This window comes from Coloeus monedula (assembly GCF_965178545.1).
Source record: "Coloeus monedula genome assembly, chromosome: 5".
In the NCBI taxonomy this organism is placed as follows: domain Eukaryota; kingdom Metazoa; phylum Chordata; class Aves; order Passeriformes; family Corvidae; genus Coloeus; species Coloeus monedula.
Window position 1 is genome coordinate 45302357 of NC_138785.1, and position 23598 is coordinate 45325954.

General features: G+C 40.5%; 2 protein-coding genes across 4 annotated transcripts in view; both read right to left on the reverse strand.

Moving 5' to 3' along the window:
• The window catches only part of ZDHHC2 (zDHHC palmitoyltransferase 2), a 29374-nt gene extending 18229 nt beyond the window's left edge, over positions 1 to 11145 (reverse strand). The window contains exons 1-2 of the mRNA XM_082281232.1: positions 10965 to 11145; positions 669 to 695 (exon numbers count right to left, since the gene is read on the reverse strand). Coding sequence (XP_082137358.1) covers positions 669 to 695; positions 10965 to 11130 — 193 coding nt within the window. The 5' untranslated portion in view covers positions 11131 to 11145. The remainder of the gene's footprint in view (positions 1 to 668; positions 696 to 10964) is intronic.
• Positions 11146 to 18474: 7329 nt separating this feature from the next.
• Positions 18475 to 23598, reverse strand: part of MICU3 (mitochondrial calcium uptake family member 3) — a gene marked incomplete at its 5' end in the record, with an annotated part of 54690 nt that continues 49566 nt past the window's right edge. For all 3 annotated transcript variants that reach the window (XM_082282660.1, XM_082282661.1, XM_082282662.1), the window contains one exon: positions 18475 to 20733. In XM_082282660.1, coding sequence (XP_082138786.1) covers positions 20623 to 20733 — 111 coding nt within the window. In that variant the 3' untranslated portion in view covers positions 18475 to 20622. The remainder of the gene's footprint in view (positions 20734 to 23598) is intronic.

Consider the following 23598-nt stretch of genomic DNA (forward strand, 5'->3'; position numbering starts at 1 on the left):
GGTTTTCAAGCAGATGTTTCTTAATTGACAAACAAGTTTTCTAAGTGAGGGAGTTGCCAATGGTTTAATAAAATCTGCTGGAATTACACAAACATAAAAAGCTCTTCCTCCAGAAGCTTTGCAGCCCCACACTTTACACTTCCATGTTGTGCTGTAGTATTAAAATTGCATCTGGACAATCTAAATGTGCTACAGCCTCAGGGAAGGAACTGTAGCGACTGCTTACTAGGCAGTTTTATTATATTCTGACGAGGCTACATATCTGAAGGATTCTGTTGCTTTAAATACATTAAAAAGAAATGCAGGATAAAATCACCTCCCATTTAAGTATGTTGCATCTGCACAAATACACGGCTCATCTCTAGAAGTCCTGCATTTACAACAGCTTTCTGCATTATGAATAAATCTTTTAAAAACCACAATATAAAGATTGTTTTAGTTGACACATCGGAAAGCCAGTGAGAAGAGTAAAAAAATTCTAATTTTTCTCATCTCTATCTGTAATGGCTAAAGCAGTATTCAGGAATACCAGGATAATAAAAGGAGCTGAGGAACAGAACAAATACAAATCCAACAGCTCTAAGTTAGTGTTTCTCAATTCTACTGGTAAACTACTGTTCTACTCTTATATATGAATTACATCTATAAACATCTAATAAAAATCTTACCTTTTTCTCCAATATTTGTCATTGTCACTGAAAAAAAGAAAAAAGGGAATAATAAAAATTAAAGTTTAAATAGAAAATAATGTAACTCAGTATTTAAAATTGTTTTTTCAATCAAAGATGGAAGAGTAATCATCAAACAATACACGTTTAAGGTCACACACGATCAAGCTTTTATGCTGCCTACATTTATCACAAGAATAGGTACACAGTATCAATTGCTTATAAGGTTTTTTGGCTCCTCTTCCCAGGCTCATTTCCTGAGAAGTAGGATCTCCATCTATCTGAAGCTGCCAAAGTTTAATCCAAGAAAAGCCATCTCTAAAGAGCAGTTATTTCTTTTAACTGTGGTTGTACAGGTTTCACTCTTTATGTTCTGTTCTTGAAGAGGAGGTATCAGACTCCAGAACTGGTTTTGCCAGCAATACTTGGTGATACCTTAGATTTCCAAAGCATAAAATCTGGAAGTAGACTAAAGTTGCATTTCCTTTAAGAAATTGCCTGTTGATTACAAGATTTGGGGATAAGAGAGTGAGAAAGGGCAAGTATGTCAGGCATGGAGGGGAGCACACAGATCCCTGACTGCATTTTCCACTCTTGGTCACATTATTTAAAAGTAGCCATCCCACAACAGGTATCTCAGAGAGATCAGTAACTCCCAAGTGATCAAAATCTCTTTTCACCCAAACCACTCCACCATAGATTTATCCATCCCAGTTAAGCATTCTACAAGCTGTGATACACTGGTGCCTACAATAGGAGAGTAGATACATAGAACTCTCATCCACTCTTGTTTTCCTAATAAAAATGATTGCACAAGGCTGGTCTTCAAGCAGCAGGCACAAGGTGACTCCTATGGAAAAGCCCAACAGCCATGCCATCTGACTGATGGATTAAACTTAGGCTTGGTGATTGAGTTGAAGTCAGTATTTAAATATCTTCCACATTGCAAGGGTGTACCACAGGACCAGTGCTGCTCAACACCTTAACTAATCCTCTGGAAGAGTGAACACTTATCAAGTTTGCAGGTGACACCACCCTGGGGACAGCAGCTGGTATGTACAGGACTTCCATCCACAGGGATGACGACAGGCTGGGGGAATGAACCAATGGGGCCCTTATGAAATTCAGTGAGGGCAAAGTCCTGCATCCGTAAAGAAGCCACCCCCTGCAGTGACACAGCCTGGGGACTGCTGGCCTGGAACAGCTCTCTGGAAGAAGCCATGGAGTTGCTGGTGGGCAGCAGAAAGGGCCACCAGCCATATGGGCTCCATCAACAGGGGCATTGCTGGTCAGTCAAAGGAAGGGTTTATCCCCCTCTCAGCAGCATTCATCAGACCACATCCAGAACACTGCAGAGCTTTGAGCCCTCCAGTACAACAAAGAGACAAGTCCAGCAGGGAGTGATGAAGCTGGCAGGGACTCATCCTCTAAAGAGAGGCTGCACAGCCAGGGCTTGTCAGCCTTGAGAAGACATAGTTTTGGGAGGGCCTCACAGGACCTCTGGGGAGGCACTGAGGAGCTGGGCTCTTCATACTGGTGCAGGGTGGGATGATGAGAGCCAGTAGGTGTAAGTTGAAATGAAAGGATCAGAATCGATACAAGGAAAAACACTTCCACCATGAGAATCATCCACCAATGGAGGAAGCTGTCCAGACATGCTGCACAGCCTCCACCACTGAAGTTTTTCAAGACTCAAGCCTGGTGTGACCTCACACCTTGCCCTGCTTTGATTAGGAGGTTGGGCTAGATGAGCTGAGGTCCTCTCAAACATGAATTATTTCACAATTCTGTAATTATAAAATACGTCTATTAAAATGGAGGTTTGACTACAGCTCTACCAAAACAAGCACCTACCTTACCTGAGGGAAAACAGTAAGCAACCATGTTTATAAAGCTCCTCAAAAAAATCAGAAAGACACCACAGAAGTTGCATAAGCCACTAAAAAGTAAACTATATTATGCCCTCAGTTTTCTGAAATCTTTAGAATTTGATGAGCTGAATATCCATCTAGAATATCCAACTGCTAGAGAAGTGGAGGGAACATATATACACATTTGACTCTGAGGAGCAGACATGCTCCCCTACAGTAATGTACAAGAACTGTAAAATTGTAAGAAAATAGTCACCCACCAGGTGATTGTTTACGAAACAAAAGATATCTTCAGAGCTGATGTGTAATTTAAAAGTGACGGAGTTCTCAGATTAAGACAAATTAGCTACTATTCATATTCTGATTTTCTTTCTCCACTTGGAATGGTCAGCAAAGTGTGCAAAAATTTTGCCAGTCTTCTTGAAATAACTACTCTCTGCTAATTAAAAAGTCACAGCCAAGCATATATTGCAGAATCACCAGTTTCAAAACAAAATCTACTTCACCAGCTTTCACAATGATTTGTGGTATTTTTCTCTCCTTACAAGGAAATGGCATAGAACATTGCTGTGAAAGCAATTGTAATCTTTTTTCTACCCCTTATCTTTGGATAAAATGCATTTACTAATGTGTCTGAGACTTCTAAATTTTCCACAATGCCTATAACTAAAGGACAGACAAATCCAAATGTAGTAATTTCTACCAGACAGCAAACCTAAAGCTTTTCAAAATTTCTGTCCACCTCCAGAAAGAAATGCACTCCTCAGAGTCTACCTCTGGTCAGAGGACTGTCTTCTCAGCTTTTCCAGTATCTAGCTTGGGAGTCAAATGCTCCTGACAGTCAGGACCACGAAGGCTAAAGCATAAGTGCCCAGACATGTCCAGTTAATCCCAGGAGGGTGAGAACATGTTTTTGGGGTTTTATTATATATATCTTGTCATTTTAATTTCTTTTACCAAGGAATATAGACCAAAAGTTATTTCATACACTCCTGAGTTGCAACCACTGTAAGAGACTAAAGCAGAGGGAGGTGGACAAGGCTGAAAAGAGACGCCAGTACTTTCAATTTTACCATCATTTTTCTTCACACATATTGCAACTGGTGTTTACAAGGAGCCTGGCTGCGCTGCCCAGCAAGCACTCCCGCACACAGTGACACAAAGGAACATGCAAGATATCCAATAAACCTCATGAAGCGAAGTACCAGTCCTTCTGCTTACACCTTTTTAAATCACCTCTGACAAAGGCTCCCTGGAGGAGGTATAGTGTGTGGGAAAGTAATGGACAAGCATCTACACTACAATACAACAGCACCAGAGAGGAAATGAAGGTGTGGGGGGCTTTTTTGGTTGGTTGGGATTTTTTTTTGTTTGGTTGCTGCCTTTTTTTTTTTTTTGGGGGGGGGGGTGGGGGTGGGGGAAGTGTTTGTTTTGCACCAACGTGGCAGAACTGACCAACAGGAAAAAAAATGGCTCTTACAAATCAAACTCTCTCTTAAGATTTCTCCTAAAGATTTAAACTTTCTCTATTTGTTGAAGGGCCACAATACAAAGACTTCTTAAGGTAACTACAAGACATTTACCCTAAGATCACACTAAAATCATATTATTTAAGAGAATGGAAAATAATTTTCTAATATGAAAAACCCCTCTAATTTTTGATTTGAGCAAGGAAATGTTTGCTATTTTCCCTGCCTTCTGAATAGCACATGATATGTTTATTTAAACCAAATTTTTTATTCTTCAGTAGATTCAGTGATACAACTTTACTATATTATTCAATAGTACTTGATCTATGCCAAGCCTACAGGGCATGTATTAATTCTGCCCCTAAACTGTGATGAATTAAAAGACTATAGTCTTTTCTGAATAATTTTTATCAGTATTTCTGGCAGTTTTCTCATTTCTCTTTCAAGGGGTTACACTCACTGTGGTGAAAACTAGGTCAGACTGTGTGTTCTGTCATTAATAAATATCAGCTGAAATGCTGCAAATACACTTACTGATAGTCAAATAGCACAGAAATAATAAGGGCAAAAAGCATTTATGTCTATGATGACTAAAATAAACACAAAGGACATGGCAATCCCAACTGCTAAGCAATTTCTGGGAGCAAATGGTAAATCCCTTTGGGACCAAAATGGAATGATATTCCTGTACATTCAGAGATGGAAATAATTATAAAAACATGACCAGTCTTCAGGAAATCATTAAAAAGTTACAGCTTTGTTTGCCTGAGATACTGCAGGGGCCAATTTCATTAAGAGTCACCCTTCCACTGCTAAAGCATCAGGATGCCATTTACAGTTCAGTACTAGCAGACTGTCACATCATTAGAGCCTCTCTGGCTCATTACACAGCCTGCAGATGGTGCTCATCAGAATTAGGGACCAGGCTGGGACAGACGCAGGGTTTCAGCCAATGTAGATGCCAATTTCCTGAGCCAGAAACATTGCTCCCTGCTTGCCCCAAGCCACAGGCAGCCAGAAACAGGAACAGCACATTCAATAGTCAATGCCACTAAGCAGCCTGCTATGCAGAGAACAACTGCAATGATGACAGAATGCTATGTTTCAAAAGATTGTAAAAAGTCCAGGATGGTTTCCATCACCAAATTAGTCTGCTAGGAAGAGAAGCTGCATCACTAGGCACCTTGCACACTGGGTCAGACCAAGTGGATTTCCCACTTCTTCAGCTTCCACTCATTTTCTCTAGAAATCCTTATTCTCACTCACCCATGTAAAAACTAGGTAGACATCCATCTCCACATAGTTAAGACACATGGTAAGACACATTGCTATCACAAACCCTAAAAGATTTTGAAAGATAAAATTCCTATCAAAATGTGCATTGGTTTTGTAAGGTTACATTTTGCTTGACTTCTAAACCCAAGGCTTCTGAACTGTAAACATAATGGCTAGATTTACAAAAAAGGAAAAAAAAAGAAAATGGAAGAAAACAATTAATTTTTTAAAGCTGTGATGAAAGTGGATATACAAACTTTTGCTTTCATATTTTATGTATATTTTTAAAATATTTAAATCTTTGGGATGGGAAAGCAAGATACATCTGATTCAGAGACACTGCAGCCACATCTATAAATAGCTGGTTCTCTCAAACTTTGATGAAGTTTAACATCTTGGATCTGATTCACAAAACTAAGTACATATTTTATCTTCATAGTATATTTGAAGCTGTAAAACACGGATCTATAGATGCAGTTTAACCCAGCTCTGTGCACACATAAAAGTGTTTTATAGTTGTGACAAGTGTTCTGTCACTGCCTGCAATAGTCCTTTAGTAAAAGTATCAGTGCTTGCAATAAAATCCTACCTCTCTGCTAGACAGATCAGTGATTTGCATTGATTCAGAGTGACAAGGTGCCACCAGTGCTTTGCTTCAGAACAAAAGTAATGGAAATATTTCTGGGATGTTTAATGTTAGCATAGGTAGTCATCAATTACCCCCTACATTTGCATTTGATGGTATTTGCAAATGTTTCAGAAGATTCATTTTAACCCTGTGCCCATCAAAGTGCATCACTGTCCACCTGCCCAGCAGGAAGCTGCTATTTGGATCCTTTGTAGATAAGGTCACAAAACCACTGTTTTTGTATAGGGTATGACCAAGAATTTACTTAAACTTTCTTCTTTACAAACTTCCCATTTACCTTCCAAGTCACATAGACAGACTGAAGAATGAAAACTCCTTCTACCAAAGTTGTAGAGCCAGACACTTTTCAGCAAAGAGTACACCCTGACAAAAACATCTCCTAAAGTTGTGTATCAAGCAGTGTTAAACCTTTACCTGAAAACATAATCTTGTCTAGTAACTGTAGCTTCACCACAGACCTTACATTTTCAACTTCAAGTCACGGTTTAATTTCAAGGCACAAATCCTACACGTATACACTGGGCACTACATGGAGAGATAACCAGCCATGCTTAACACAGACTTCAACTCTGTTTCAGAATTGTAGAATGGCAGCTGCCTCTGGAAGTCTGAGAAAGCATCTGAACGAAATTTGGGAAATGCACAGGAGCACTGCTGGCTCAGAAGCCAATTCTACTTCAGTCACCAGTTTTGAAACTTTTCTAAAAGTAACCATAGATCTCAGAAGAGGGGGAAAAAAAAAAGGCAGTATTTCCAAAATATGAAATAAAAATGCAAACGTTCTTTGACCAAAGTACTTTTGTACCTTAGCAGCTAATGTGCAGACAGGGTATTTAACCAGTTCTTTGACAACAGCCAACTGCAATGTTACAATGTACTTCTATAGCCAAACCTAAGCTCTAGATGGTTACACGACATAAACTGCAAGTACCATAAATCCTGTAATCCATCTGGAGAACATACTGAGCAAAGAGCTCAAATCCAGATGACCAAATCCTGGGTCGAACTCCTTATTTCTAGTTTCCCTGCCCCCCCACCCCCCCCCATCAGCTTCTATCGCCGTACTTTCTGCCACTTCTGATGCCCTGATGACACTATGCCAAGCCTACAGGGCATGTATTACTTCTGCCTCTAAACTGTGATAAATTAAGCAGCTTTATATTCTGTTATAATTCCAGTCCACTGATGGTTCACAGGGTCAAAAACCTCAATTCAGCACTAACCAATCTGATCTTCCAGCAAAAATCTTTCATGATCATTAACATCTTTAGCAACTGGATGTCATTCCATGCTGTCTGTTCCATTCTGAATGTAGCTGTGGAGAGATACCAGTCACACATTCTACAAAAAATACCAAAGATGTGACTTATGAGCATTCCTGACAGTACTCTGAATGTCATCTTGTACCCCCTCTTCAGCTATGCTGAAGTAATTTATTCTTTTCTAAATCAGGCAAATCACTCACCAGGTGGCAATATTTCCTCCCTTTCCCTTCACTGGAGTAGTCACAAAATGCTTATTGCTCATTTGTTCCACAGTAAATCTATTTTCCTTCTTCAAAATTACAAATTCAAGCTGCATTTTCTGACAGGATTCCCTCAGCAAGAGCACTATCCTTTGAATTAAAATTAGTGACATATAAAAATGGATCAAAACTGAACATAAAATCCATTTTCTATTGGATACAGGATATCTACAGGATAACCCTTTCATCAGCTAAGCTGTTATTTTTACTAAAAACATCTGTCACAACACTGTCAAGTTTTTACGTTTTCTTTCTAATATGCACCTCCAAATCATGAACTGGTAGGAAAACAAAACAAAAGGATTTCAGTATCCACATTTGTCAAGAACATTTCTGACAAACAGCTGTCAGAAACTGCAAGTAACTACTGGTTCTGCCTTACCTAAATCATGGAGTGGATAACTCCTCCAAGCTCCTTATGGTTCTGCTAACCTGAATTAGAGAGGTAACTAAGAAGGGAAATATAAGAATAATTTTTTTTTCTTTGCATATGAAGTATGCAAAGATTTTAATAAACACTGAATGTTCGTTTTCAGGTTTTCATAAACACTGAATCCAATGTGCATTTTCTAAGTATAGACACATGGATACAGGTGCTGGGGTAAAGTATTTCATTTGTACTTTATGCTACTGTTGTTCCGTGTGTCTTAGGTTGAAATTTCAGTAGCTTGAGCTATCAAAGTTCACTGTACTCACTGTGTGTCGCCTGGATTTCCCCATCTTTTTTAGAAAAAGGGCAACAAATCTGTACCCCTCAGGTTCTCACGCACACACTCAAGTTTTTAAGGGAGGGAATACTTAAAGGCCCAATAATTTTAAACAAGAAGGAAGCTATTCAGAAAAAAGAAGTACTACTGCTAGACAGGGGTTGTGAGATGACGATACTGGCAAAATCAAGAGAATGGCACTGGACTAGGGGTAAGCAATTTTTAGTTGGGTGTTTTAAGACCAACTCAAATACACATTTAATTCCAGTATTCATTCTATATCCAGTAGAAAGAACTGTTTGCTAGCGTTCAACACCTTTCCCCTTGTTAAAGGCTAAAGCTGCATGAGCACTTACCTGAATCCCCGAATAAAAGAGACAGAACTCTAGACATGGCAATACCAGCGTTAAAAACAGTGCATTCATTTTTCTATTTCTAAAACCATTTTTTGTTTCTAAAATGCTACTCAATACTGTAGCTACTCAGCTTTTGGTATATAAGGAATCAGCTTAGTAGATTTCTTTAAAAAAAAAAAATTGTCTCTCCTATAATGCTCAGACGAAATCACAAAAAACCCCCCCAGCAAATAAACCCCAACAAAAAAAACCCCACAAACCCATTCAAAATACTATGTGAAACACTTTCTCATTACTAGAGGCTCAAATAGACCACTTACATTACAACAGTGCAAAGTCCTTGCTAAGTCCTATTGCACAATGGTTAACACTGTTCCCTGTATGTTGTCAGCCTCAACGACAGAAAGCTGCAGAAGAAACCCCGGCTATATACGTCCTCTTTAGCATTCAGTGCTGCAGGAATAAAAGATGCACTGAATAGACAGGCTGGCTTCAAAGCAATGAAATGCTTACAGTCTATTCCTGCCGTTGGCTTTCATTCCCAGAGTTGTTAGTTATTCCTTCTGTTGTTTACACTAAATATTCATTAGTAAGACAAGACATAAGCTTATTGTATTTTAGTATGCCAAAAATGAGGGAAAACACCCAGATATAGATAAAAGATGGAATTAGTGGACGTCGTGGATGACTATTATGCTGAATTTAAAAACTGGTGAGCCAGCTCCCACTGGAAGGTGTGGGGGTGGGTGGGAAACAAAACAAACAAATAAAAACATCACCCTTGAAATTCCATAGAAAGGAATTCAGTAAAAGATGCTTTAGCTGAGCCCTAGGATTCCACTTCCTCCCCCTCCCATTGCAGGCCTTTTGCTTTGAGGAGCTCTTAAGGAACACTGAACCCCAGTTTATAGTTCGAAGCAAGTTTCAAGCATGTCATTTCCTTAAGAGGTACCTGCTTTCAGGTAAGCTAAAATCCCATCTTCCTCTGTTATACAGTTATGCAGAATAAAAAATATAGTCGATCACTGAAAGAGTAGGGCTCAAAACAAGCCTACTGTACCTACCACAAGGCTGCATACATTAGGACATTAACTACAGAGTGGCTTTTCCCTGGAAGATCCCTGCCCTCCTCGTGTCAGCTTACAGCTCTCCTTTCCAGGCTTGCTCAGTCAACTCCCAGAACCCTGCAGATAATTTACTTCCTTGTGCTGGAGGCAGACACTTCACTCCTCCTCACATGAGGGCACAGCCACTTCATTGAAGAGTGATGTTTAAAACTAACAGATCTGAATGCTGTTAGTGAGGAAAAGAAAAATGCAAAAAGCCTAACCTCCAGTACAGGAACTACACCAAGTCTTGACACTGCCCTCAAAAAACAGAGGAGGTAGGCTTGGCAATCACTTTTTGCTTAATCTCTCAACTATTCAGCCAAGCACCTGTAGGACAAAAATCCTATCAGTTTTCTGTATACAATTCTAAAAAAATCAAAAATAAGGTACTAGACTGCTGAGATTTTCACCCTGAACAGCTGAAGAGTAAGTACAGCTAACTTATATTCCTCTGCGCCTTATTATGACATTGTTACAGAAACATCAGTATGCCACACATTAGCCTCTAAAATTCAGATTCAATGGTTTCATACAAAATACACCATAACAGAAACCAAAATCAGGAAAAAATCCTCCAAATCAAGGGAGGCTGATGAGCTGGTCATTTAATAAATCCTTCTGGCTCGGCTACTCTAATTCACACAACGATTCATATCACACCCGGTCTCCGGTATGTAATGAACGATCCGCCTGACGCTAAGGATCAGGTGCCAAGGTGAGCGGTCAGGATGATTCCAATGTAATGCAGGCTGCCGATGACAAAGAAGAGATCAAGAAGTTGTGACAGCCGGGCATTTTCTAGACGACTGAAGAGTGGCACAGCGAGACTCGCGGATTTCCTGCTACCTATTCCTGCTTCCACTCGGCCCCCAAACAGCTCTGAACGTGTGTGTGTGTGCGCCCAGCCACCTGCACGCTCGGTCCCGCTTCCAGTGTCCGGGGCTGGGACCGGCCACACTCTGCGCACTCCACGGAGGGAAACTCACGCCTCTGAAAAACCCTGTGCGCCCGGCTCCCTCCTCGCGTGGAAGTGGAAACCAGGCGTCCCCGTTTTGCGGGGGAGATCCGGTACCGCGGATGTCCCTCGCCCGCCCAGGGGGCCGGGGCGCGGAGGGGCCCGGTCCAGCCCAGCCCAACCCAGCCCCGGCCCCGGTCCGGGCGTGGCGACGGCGGCAGCAGCAGAGCCGGGGGCGGCCCCGGCGCCGACAAACAACAGAGCCGCCCGTGCCCGTGCCCGTGCCCGTGCCCGTGCCCGTGCCCGTCCCGCCCGGCTGCGCTCCCCCGGCAGGAGCGGCGGCGCCCACCCGCGTCCCCCGCCGCCGCGGCAGCACTCACGCAGGCAGAGCTGGGTGACATAGGCGTAGTAGGACCAGCAGAGGATGCTGGAGATGAAGAGCACCGGCACCCAGTAGAGCAGCCGCTGGCAGCGCCGCCGCACGCCACCCCAAGCGCCCGGCGCCCCGGCTGCCGGCGGCGGTGCCGCCATCTTCCCGCACCGCATCCCGGCCGCCCGCTCCGGGGGCCCGGGCCCCGGCCGCGCTCCCCGCCGGAGCCCGCCTCGGCCCCACCCTCCCGGCACGGCCGCTCCTCCCACCGCCCGCCCGCCGCTCCCCCCGGACTGGGCAGGGCAGGGCGGTGGGGGAAGAGGCGTCCGAGAGCCCCTAGCGTCTTCTCGGGGACCCGCCGGCTCTGCCGGGCGCGGGGCACGGCCGCGAAGTTCGGGCCCGAGCGGCGGAGCGGCCCCTCTGGCGCAAGTCGCGGCTCCGGCCTCGGGCGGCCGCCACGTGCCGGGGCGCTGGGGCGGGGAGCGCCCGGTGCTCGACGCTGCATCCCCGGCTCACCCGCCTCTGAAACGGCGGTGGCGACGCTTAACACCGCCCTGCAAGTGCTTTAAAACACCCGGTGACAAAAAGCGCTGCCTCGTTTGCAAATAAGATTCGGAGTACCATGAACAACAAGTGTTGCGGGCGGCGGTGCCTTGGCGGGCAAGAGGCGGTGGGAGGCCACGGTGGCCAGGCGTGGCTGGCTTGTGGCTTTTGGTGGCCGTTCGTGCAGGGGAAGGTGGCAGAGGGTTATGCTGACTCACCCTTCCCCGAAAGACTTTACGTTATACTCATCATAACGAAACGCTTGTGAAGATCACAGTAAACCCAGCCTGCGTTACAGTATGTGCACCCAAATCGTTGCTGAATTACCATTGCGAAATCGGAAATGTCGAGCACGGCCTGTAGTATTTCTGCAATCTGCTAGAATCTCTCAGAGCATCGGTGGTGCAGTAGGTGGGAAGGAGCTGGTTGATTAAAATGGGTTTGGACTTTGAAATAAACCTTGTCTAATATCTCACGCAGGAGAGTAGGCATGAAGATAAGTAATCCCTACCTGGAAGGCATACAATTGGCATTGATTGAGAAAAAGGCTGCAAGAGAGGAAAATAATATTGGAGAAAAGGCAGAACCAATCGTAGGTGTGCTGGCAGGTTCCAGACTAGGAAATGGAGCAGCTATAGTATGTTTGTTGAAGAGACACAAAAAAAGAAGTTGACCATATGGCTGCAGTGTTTTTATGTGATACAAAATCATGCACCCCTTTTTTTTTGTAAGATCAAGCTGTGACCAACACAGGATGATGTATCAAGAGGAATAAGATATATCCCATGGCAGTAAATCGTCTTTGCCTATTCAGGAAAAAGACTCATATGTCATTCTGAAGGGCTCAGCAAAACCATCTCCTCAATGTATGGTTATTACAGTAGAGAAATGAATGAAATAGGCCCCCAAAGGATTGGAACATAGTAATTTCAGAAAAGATTCTGCATAATGGGGAATTATGTATTATACTTTAAAAGGTAAAGATACAGTGAACGGTGCTGAAAAACTAGATTTGATATTCCTGCGTACTGTATTTCTCGAAACAAGAGTAAAGGGACCAAAACCAACATGATGTAGACAATAAAAGCATTTTATTTTACCTTAATTAATTGTGGAAGTCATTGCTGAGGCCAGCATTTTAATAGAACATTTAAAGGATTTGACTTTACTATGTTTTAATGAAAACATCTGTGATTATTCAACACAGATTTTAAAAGCATAAGGAATAAAATTACCACTGCCTGAAGGTATATAAATAAACTGCTCTACAGGCAAAAGTTAAAAGAAATGAAGGCAATTTAATTCATTTGATGGCTTTTCACACTTATTTGGAAATATGTGACAGTGACCTCTCTCAGGTACCACGGACAGTGCATCTATTGTGTTCTGTGTTTCCAGGGAGACATGTTTGTACCATGCGAAATTTGCAACTGCATGCTGTGTATGTATGGATGAAGTAAGTTTTGCATCCTCTTAGGGTCTATGAAAAGATTTCTCCTGTAAACCATTTTAAAATGCTCTGTGTGAGACAGGGCTTATTAACAACACATGCCAGGGAAAACTTTGTAATATAGTAATTTATTCTTTGGAATCATAGTTATTATAAAATATTATGCATATAGAGAGGTGGCAGTTTGCCAGGTGTGGGAATAAAAAGATGATGTATTACAAAGACCTTAAATTTTATCCTACAATTTCTGTTCAGAAGCTTTTCATTATCCCTTCATGAAAGTGGGCTTTCTACCTTTTCCATGGTCACTACCACCCTCTGCTCACTGCTCAGCTTTCACAGTAATCAGAATTCTCTTATTTCATAAGCTAGTAATTACATGAATAATTACTATAACGCATGCTTTACTGTAGCTCCAAAATCATGGTCATTCTGGTTCAAAATTAGTGAAATAAACAGGCAAACTTCACTTTAATTTAGATGGAACAAAAAAGCTTGCCCTGACTAATACTCAATTACCTTGGAGCATCCTTTGGTCAGAGAACTGTAAAGAATCCCTCTCTCCTGTCCTTGTGTCTTCTCCCCATGGACATGGGCTCTCTAGCTCTCCTTCATGTCCATAGTTATTTTCTATTTCTTCCATGACTTAACACTCTCCAGCTGGGTCACAAGAGACCCTTTCTTCTGTGCCTTTCCTCCTCTTCTTCCCTCTGTGGTATGACCTGCAGAAATTTTAGGTAACAGCAGAAAAACTCAAGAGCAAGCATATTCAAAGGAGCATTGTGTTATGGCAGAAGTAAATCCTGGGATAACCTAAACCATTAGGTATTAATGGACAGGTTTCCCAAATCAGTGTACTTGGGCTGTCTCTCGACAGTGAGAGAGATTACTTGGGGCACAGTTTATTGCTGTTTGTATGAAATGTTCATAAGAAAAAGATAGAGGAAATGAAGGTAATTTTCTCACCAGGAGCTGGGCTGAAGGAAGATGGGGTTTGAGGAGGCAGCTTGAGTGTTTGGCAAATCGAAACGAAACGTTCTTGTCTTAAGCGGTTCCACTCCGTCTTTCCCCTCAGGCAAGGTATATGCAAGTTATTGCTGGTAGGTTTTTAAAAATGTGTCTGTCCTGGCATACATTTGGGTATTTCTAACATGACCACTTCTGACTATTCTCTGTACCCAGTTGTGCAAAGGGATGTTAAAGGGAGGGGTTGCCACCCATAGCTCTGGGGCTGGGCATCCTCCTCCCTGCTGGAGCCCAGCATGGAGACCTGGTGTCTCTGTCCCAGGGCTCACACAAGTACCAACAGCCAAGTCCCTTTCTCCTCTTTGGCTGACAGGGCTGAGGGTCACTAGTGAAAACACACGCACCTCTCTCCCCCCTCTACCCTCACGAGCACATGCATTGTTGCAGATCCCCAAGTACAGGTGTGGCTTCCCTGGTTGTCTGATACCCCTGCAGATCCCAGACCTTCTTACCTGCTCCATGGTCCCCAAATCACCAGCTGTCCAGCTTGGTGCTCATTGCATTTTGACAAGGTTCTTGTGCAGCTGGTCTTCTGAAACAAGCATCCTCCTGCTCCACATATCTTTGCCAAGCACTCTGGCTGACGGGGGCTGTCCCTGCTGTTGCCTCTGTGAGTGTTCTTCGGGTGCATTGTACATCTGTATGTCTGGCTTCCTCCCTTTGTCGTCCCACTTGGTCCTTCATCAGATTACATTAACAAAGCAGGCGCTCTCTCCTTCCACATGCTCTGACAGGTAGATTCCAGCTGCATTCAGATACAGAATGGGGAGTGGAAACTGTGCCTCTTTCTGAAGGAAGGCATCTTGACACCCTTAGCATGCAGTCCTAATTAAAAACTACTCCTTTGCAAGTCTGGGAGGGTCTGCTCTTCTCTGCAAACAATCTGATGCGGTGGAATACTTCCTCCCCCACTACGTCCCATGTATCCAGTGGAGTGGCAAGAGGAGGAGGGAGGGTAGGACAGGAAAACACGTATTTGCTTTCACACAAGTGCAATACACAGAGCAGCAGCTAGAAGCAGGAAGACACACAGGCAGACTGACAGGCACACAGCACTCATTAGGTGAACCAGCCAGCTCTGCAGGGATGCTCTTGGGCCTTCCTGACAGTGACTGTGCTGCTTGCTTCTCTCCAGAATGTTTGGGTGTTGGACCACACTTACCACACACAGGAAAAGAAATCTCTCTGCAACATCTCTGGCATATCACCTAGAAAATGTATGTTGCATCCCAGCTGGAGTTAGGGACCATCTGTGTGTAATTCGTGGCTCCCAACTACATGAAAACAAGTAGTTAAGTAGCCTTCCTAGTCTCATAGCTGTTAAATGCATTTTAATTGAAGGGCTGGCCCAGATGTATTCAACTTCTTGCTCTCCCTCTCATCCTGGCTTGGTACTTAATTATTTGCAACTGTTTGGATACCCAAACCTAACTGTTGTCATTTGATTTTTTTTCTTTAATTTTTGTGGCAATTTGTCTGGTTCTCCACAGGAGGCACATTTAACTCTTCTCCAATTCCTTCCTCAAATTTCTTGATTCCTACCTCTGTATTGATACAATACTGTATTTGTCAGAGTCTGCCTTCAAGGAAGTTTTTTCAAACCTTATTTGGGCTTATTATCCACCCACTCTTCTGTCCCTTTCAGCAGTAATTTTTTCCTGGCATTGTTTTTTTCCCAGACGCATTCATCTGGGAATTTTCATTCCCTTGCTGCTTTTCCCTTTGTCACATAAGGTGGGAAACATGGGAAAAAGCTAAACCAGTTCCAATCAGTACTAGTTCTTGTGCAATGGAGATCTGTACAGTGCCCTAAGGTGGGAAACATGGGAAAAAGCTAAACCAGTTCCAGTCAGCACTAGTTCTTGTGCAATGGAGACCTGTACAGTGCCCTAAGGCAAGTCTCTGCTTAGGCAAAAATCAAAACCCCTAGAGTAGAAAACCCTTCAAGAGCTGTATATGAGAAACCTTATTCCATGCTGTGTGCACCATTCCAGTGCTTTCTGCCCTTTGGAGTAGAAGTTACATGATTTAATGATTGATTCCAAAAGCAGACATCTAAATTTAAAATTATCAATCTGATAACTTCCCCCCCCGCCCCCCCAGATGGCATAATTTAAACTTACTTTTACAGCTAATGCCCTGAAATGCCTTGACAGACTTGAGCCACTCCATGCCTTGGTTATACATCTAGGTTTGGCAGTTGTCCAGGGATGAAATACCTGCCTATGTTAGTGCTTTTTGTTGCTGGGGATCCTCATAGTATGTCTGCACAAAATGTAGCAACAGCCACATTTTCTTTCTTTCCACTTCCCATGGAAATGTTTTAACTGCCACTCTGTAAGCCAGTTTGGTAATTTGTCCTCTGTCTTCATGAAATGATACAAAAAGGCCGCAGGGTTCACAGCACCACAAAAAGTAAATGCTTCAGCAGGCTCTTAGGGCGTCTGCCCAAAACAGCACAGATATGGATACAAAGATGCTGCTAGCAAGGATTTTCTTGCTATTTTCTAAGTCCGTGAGAGACTTTTCTCTCTCACAGAAGAAGTAGCAGAGTTATGTAAACAATGAAACACCTGCAGCCTTTAAAAGTCTTGTTTATGGTATAGTAGAAAAATATTTCGATAATGGATGTTTTAGGATTTTAGCCAATCACCCCCAAGGGGTGGCTGGTCCTTTGTCCAATTAGACTATGAAGAAAAAAGTCTATAAAAGAGTTTGTAAAATGGTTAAGTAAATCAATCTTGCTGCACAATTCCTGCCTGCTGGATCTTCTCTCCTCCTCCTCCCTACGGCTGTGGGACACGGTGATAGGGCCTAGGACTGTGGTAATACACAGACTTCTGGATTCCTGTCTCTGCTCCTATACTGGGTTTTGTCACATGGTTTCCAAGTGCAAGGGCATTTTTTGTAAAGCCTAGGTAACTAACTTCAGACTCAGTATTTTATTGCAGAGATTTGAATAACTGAAAGTTTATTTTTACAGGGTCATACTCTTTCAAATCTAGGTTGTAGCTTCTGAATAGGGTTAGAGTTAAAAAATCCCAGGTGTAATATATTGCTTTTTCTATGAATATTTATATGTACAAAATTATGTATTTTAATAAAAAAATTTCAGGTGGGTACTAGTATTTTTATGTAATGCTACTACCTAATTATAATATTCATCTGTGGGAGGAATTTGTAAGTCAAACTAGTGGTGAAAATTAACAGTACCCATTCAAGATTAAAGCACATCCTCATGTATTAAATTTTAAGAAAAAAAATGCAATATATCCAAGGGCATTATCTGCTGACAGGTTCAGGGTGCCAAATGCCTTCATGGATTCTCAGATATAGGGAAAAATATTGTACGTTCAGACCTCACACAAATTAGAAAATATTCATATAAATTTTGGCTTGATTTTAAGGGTATTTCAAACTTGGTATTGCTACAAATTAGTTCCAGATTCATTTTTGAACAGTGAGTTTTTGGTCTGATTCTTTTCCTTCTGCAAGTATTCTACAGTTCTTTTACTAGAAACTGTCTTGAAAATATCCTCAGTGGGACAAGAGAGCAAGACACATCATTAGGTAATGATCATTGTATCACACTGTCAAATCAAAATGAAAAATTACTGTATAATTTTTTCCCCTTTATTTCAATGCATTTGTATCCTGATATTTAGGTGGAGAAGAAGAGATCGAATAACTACAGAAACCAGGCAGTGTGACTAACAAAATGCTGAAAGTCGCTGTTCAGTAGTTTTTTTTTTTCCTTCAGGTTGATAACATTCTATGTCATACAAAGCAAGAATCTACAGTGGAAGGAGTTTGTATCCACTTACTGCTAAAATGTGCAAGGAGGGAAACTGCCACTGTGATCTTAAACATCAGCAGATTATCAGGGAGCAGCCTGCTCTCCAGGACATTCTACGAGGAACTAGGAGCTCATCACAGCTCAGACAAAAGTTGGTTAGTATCACAAGGCTACCCAAAGCTGAAGGTTTGCTAGTTCTCATTTTATCCCAGCTGGTCTAGGCATCTGTGGGCAGTTCCTAAGCATCCTCTGAATATTTACTTTTATCATTACTGTTTTCCCAACTTACAGAGGAGAACAAGAGCTGGTTTTAAGCAAAGCCTTAATTTGTGCAACTTTTTACATAATGTAGTTGCAGCATACACATTTTCTGTGCTGCCAGGAATTTTGCAGATTTTGAATAAGGTTTTATTGAGCCCAGTGACTGTTGCTTATCCGAGGGGTGCCTCTACAGCAGATGGCATGTGCCATTACCCTGCCTTGTTTTCACCTGTCCTTGCATTTTCAGGTCTTTTATGCAGAATTCTGTGGCTGAAAAGCAAAGCTATCTAAAGAGATGACTAAAAGAAGGAAACAAGTTATTTTTTTGTGATGGTGAGATGCTCTAATTCAAAGTGCTTATACATTCATGTTACCAAAAAAAAAAGAAAATTATTTTGACAAAAGAATCTTAATTATATACACTGCAAAGAATATTAGTTTCAAGTGCATTTATTTTGAAATAAACAAGAATATTATATGTATATATTCATATTTATATTAAATAACATTATTAAACATGAAGAAAAAATAGTCTTAAAAACTAATGTGACACTTTCACATTCTATTTTATATTAAGTAACTATAGATAGGAAATATATAGAAAAATGCTAAAATTGCCTCAAGCCAGCCATAAAAGCAAAGTGCACTATTGCCTAGGGCAGTGGAAGAGCAAAATGGTGATGGTACTGCTGCTTCCTCCAAGGGGAGGATCACTGTGAGTGGGAAGTCATGAATGAAAAGGACAGGAACCCCTTCAGTGACTCCCAACGTTTTCTTCCCTTTTTTTTGTCCTTCATCTCTGAAGTAGTAAACTGGGTTTTGCATATGCTGACAAGAAGCAGTGAGACAGTTCTGCGTACCGAGACGATACATTGAATACAGTTGATTCCCTAAATGATTACACAGGGATTGCACCTTATCTGTGTTCTGCTGTGTCAATTCAAGAACCTTTATCTCAATTCATTTTTTTCTTGTTGTCAGTAGTTTAAGGACACCAAGGTGGAAATTTTGAATTTATTTATCATGAAATATTGACTGAACTATCATCCTTTGATAGTTTTCTGAACTGGCTTGGGTTTTGGGTTTTTTTTTCAGATAAAAGCCACACTTAGCACATATTTTTTCTACAGTTCCCAGTGTGGAATTTCTTAAAAAAAGCTTCCTTCTCATTTTGATTTAATTTTTCTGTGAGAGATAAATCTGAATATAAATTAAGCATTTCTAAACTTAGGTGCACTGTTACACAGATACCATACATCTATTCACATTACATATAAGATGGTAACTGAACAACATGTGCACTGAATAAATTTTTTAAAAGTTTTCTTTCATGTATTTGGAATAGTAAGATATTTAAAAGCATTATTTTAGTTCTGTTTTGATTGTCTGACTACTAAATATTTGTGTTTCTGATGACAATTTTTTGACATTAGTTTAAGTGTGTGTGTATTCAGCTAAAACTACTTCAAGGCACAGTCTGTTCCTAAACAGATACAGATTTATTCAATGTCCAGTGAACCTTTTCAAGAAGGGTGTAAAAAATACGTGTTATTGTTTGTGTGGATTTAATTCCTACTACCTAACAATAATCTTAATAGGGAGTAAGGAAAAATGCTGTTGCTGAATATCAAACAAGTAATACTCAAGTAATATTACTTAGTGTTGTTCTGTACTGCCGCATGCATTCACGTTTTGTTGGTTTTCTGTTTGACACAAACACAAGCTATTTATCTAGTTTTCAGATACTGCATTCCGGAGTAGCAAATTAGACAACTATAACTTCTACTCAGTGCCACTTCATATAAAAGTGCACTATTCACAAGAAACACATGAATTTGTACTCTACCAGAAACATATCAGTGTATGGCAATAAAATTTATAATAAATATTACAAAGTGTGTGTTACATGAATTTGAACATTTTGACTTTTCTTTGACATACTGCTTGTAAGACATCTTAAAATCTGTACTATTTTTTAAAGGATAAATTCATAAACATAATAATAAGACTTGGAGAATTTGAACATTATAGTCCATACAGTACTTTTCTTAGGTAAATACCTATCATTCACATTATCATTGTAACAGCTTTACTCTCTTTGTAAAATAACAGCTTCTAAGAGTTTAATTTGTCCATTCAACTCATATATAATGCTATGATGCTTGAAGTAGTCTCATTTTCAGTTTAGCACAAACTTTAAATAGTGCTCTTCTGAAAGCAAATTCACAGTCTAAGCTGATGCAGGCAGTTTCTCTTCGCTGCCAAACATCTTCCTGCCCAGGTGTAAGACTTATTTTTGTTTTCTTTTAAATGACAAATTTATCTCAAAATAATAAAAAATAATATTCAAAAGGTGTTCTTACAAAAAAAGGCTTCTGCCACTCATGTGGCATAGTTAGTTCATCAATTAAATAAAATATATACTGAAAAGCAGTTTTAGGAGTTGATGATCACTACACTAAATGGAAAAGAAGTTCTGTGTTTTGTACTGCAGCTGGAAGATTCACAATTCACCTGGGTTAATTTGTTCTTCATTAAGAATTCATGGGAATAAATAATTCTAGCCAGTGCAGATAATCCTGATTTCTTCCTTTATCTCAGCATATCTCGTCTCCGAAATTGCTTCCATAGATCTCTGAGATGTTCACTGGTTACAGTCATCACACAAGAGTAATATTCTTTCCAACCATACTTTGGAGTCTCCTGTGAAAAACATGTAATTGGAAAAAAGATATCATTCACTAAATTCCTTAATTCTACCTTAAATTTTTTTCAGACTCATACACACTAGATAGATGTTTGAATATTAAAATAACGAGAGATCAAATTTACTTCAGTAAAATGAGGGTCATAAATCCATACAAAGGTTAAGTATTCAAAAGGCATCCTCACCTCACAGCACACAGTTAGCATTCAACAAATAGCCTATTTATATTAAAAGATGCAAGAAAGTATTTCTTCTTTATTCAGGTATGTCCAGCTCCCTCTCTAGTTTTGCTCCTTGTTTCTTTGTATTGACACTGTACTAAAAAGTTCACCTATGACACCAAACAAAAAGCATAGAAAATTATTGATGTTCATTAAGCTGAGGTACCAGCAAAAGCCAAATACCATATAGGCAGATGACATGAAAACTTCTTTATACTAGATTACCTTAATCCTAAAGTGCATTGTAGTTCAGCAACATGAATAATTGTCAATTGAATGGAGAGGAAATTTGGCCAAGGGCTGGCCTGGGAGATTCACTGCTCTATGCTCCATACTATCTGTAGTTGTCACTGGATCTCATTAATTCTTCCTCTGTTCCTAACTCCACAAGTCTATTTTCATAGTAAGTGTAGAAAGATGGAGAGATACTAAGAATTAGAATAACTGGGGAAAGAAGCCACTTTGCTCCTAGTTTATATGCTGAGCATATGTCACATGGTGTGGAACATCCCTTGGGCCACTTGGGGTCCTGGCTGTGTCCCCTCTCAACTCCATATGCACACCCAGCCTCCTCACAGGTGGGGTGGGGTGAAAAGCTGAAAAGTCCTTGACTCTGTGTAAGTCCTGCTCATAACAACCAGTACATCAGTGTGTCATCAACAGTATTCTCATCCTATATTTAAAACACAGCACTGTAGCAGGTACTAGGAAGAAAATTAACTTGCTCTTTGCTAAAACCAGGACACATGGTGAGAGACTGTCCAATATATTGTTTTGGTTGAACTGAGTGAAGGTGTTAAAGAGATTGCCACACTGCAGTACATTAAAACCCACCATTAGACAGTGAAGCCTACATCTATTTATTCTTATCCCTCATCTTGTTTAATTAGAAAGCATAGAATTTTACAGAGAAGTTGTAAATATGCAGAAAACAATCTAATCCACAGTAGTATATGATACAGATGTTAAATGAAATATTAGAAATATTAGATGAATGCATAATTTACTTGAGATTTATAGTCAATCTCATGAAAAAATGCATTACTTGCAAATTGCACTGCATTATTTAACAAAAGCATATTGTTTATTAACCTGTGCTTTAAGATATGAATTTATTATTTTATGAAACAAGTTCAGAGGAATGTTCATGAAAGTCATTAAAAGAAATGCTGAAATACACTGACTGTTCATCTACTTATTTCTAATGTACTTATTTCTAATGTATGCACTGTTGTACCTACTCTCAGTGCACCAAATCCACAGAAGGGACAGTCTGTCCACTCATTCTGCAGTGCTTTTGCCTTTCACTGGAACAATCTCCTCCCACTGTATCCAGGTATGTTTTTAAGTTTCTTGTCAGGTTTAGGATCAAAAGTGCAAGTTCTGCAATTTCCAGTTACTTTTGTAAGATGAGTCAGGAAGGTGTGCCTAATCACACACTTCTCACCTCTCTGCTTTAGAGAAGAGGTAAGCAAAAGTCTCTTCAAACAGTAAGCAACAGCCACTTTTGTTTTTTTTAAAGCTATCTTTTACAATAGATGTATTCAATTGCTGTGTACTAGGAAAGTATATAAATTTAAAGCTTTAAAAAGATTAGCTACATGACAAATTTAATCTCACTTGACAGAATGAAGTGTTTACAAAAGACAGCAGTGTATATGGCTGGAAATGAGGTTCTGAATCCATGCTTCAGTTTTTCATGTCTTTTTCAAAAGAAATTTCCTTCCTCAGTCAGTCTCAAGGTACTCTTTTCAGCTATTAACCATTACCTCCTAAAAGCTTCTAATGAGAAATTTTGAAACTTCACAATATTCAGACCATCTAGAAATCAGTTATTTTAATACAAAAAATCTTAAGATGCTCAGAAAATTACTAGTACATAGAAATTAATTTCTAGATTTACATTTGTGATGTAATAGTTACTTTCAATACTTCAGTAGTCAATAAAACCACAGTTATGGCCTAAGTATCTATTACAGTTACTGAGCACACAAATAGTTTAGCGAACAGTACTTTAAATGGACTGTAATCCCTTTGTAAGTTGGTCTCTAGCATCCCTTTTTGGAAATTAACTTTGAAAGGGCTTTGTTAGAAACTTCCTAGATAATCCTTCCACACGACATTCAAAGCAGAGCTTTGCTCCATGCTCTGTTAGGCAGTTCTCTACAAACATGTTTTTCAGTTCTCCCTGCAATGCGTGCAAAGGAGTACCTGCCAATTCGAGTCAGGCTGTGCGCCCTGCAGGGGCCACACACAGCTTGTACAGTTATTCCCCAAGGAGAAATTTTCATTATTTATTATACAGGTACAACATTCTTTACACTGTGGAATAATGGCATTAGTGCATTTTGGAGATACGTGACATACAGCACAATGTGCTGTTTACCACTTTTCAGAGTGCAGATTCAAAGCAGGGTATAATCTGTGGTAAGCGTGCCAAGTATCTTAATCTCCTTCACCAGAGTTCTACATTTACCATAGAAAAGCACAATGTTTCAAAGCACAATGAACTGTACATTTATATTTGGAAAAATTAATAGTAGTTGACCTGAACCTAACTTTGGGATGAAGCTGCAGCTGATTTTTGTATTTCATGTACATTTATGTGCTTCTTTGGACATCTGACTAAAATTTAATTAC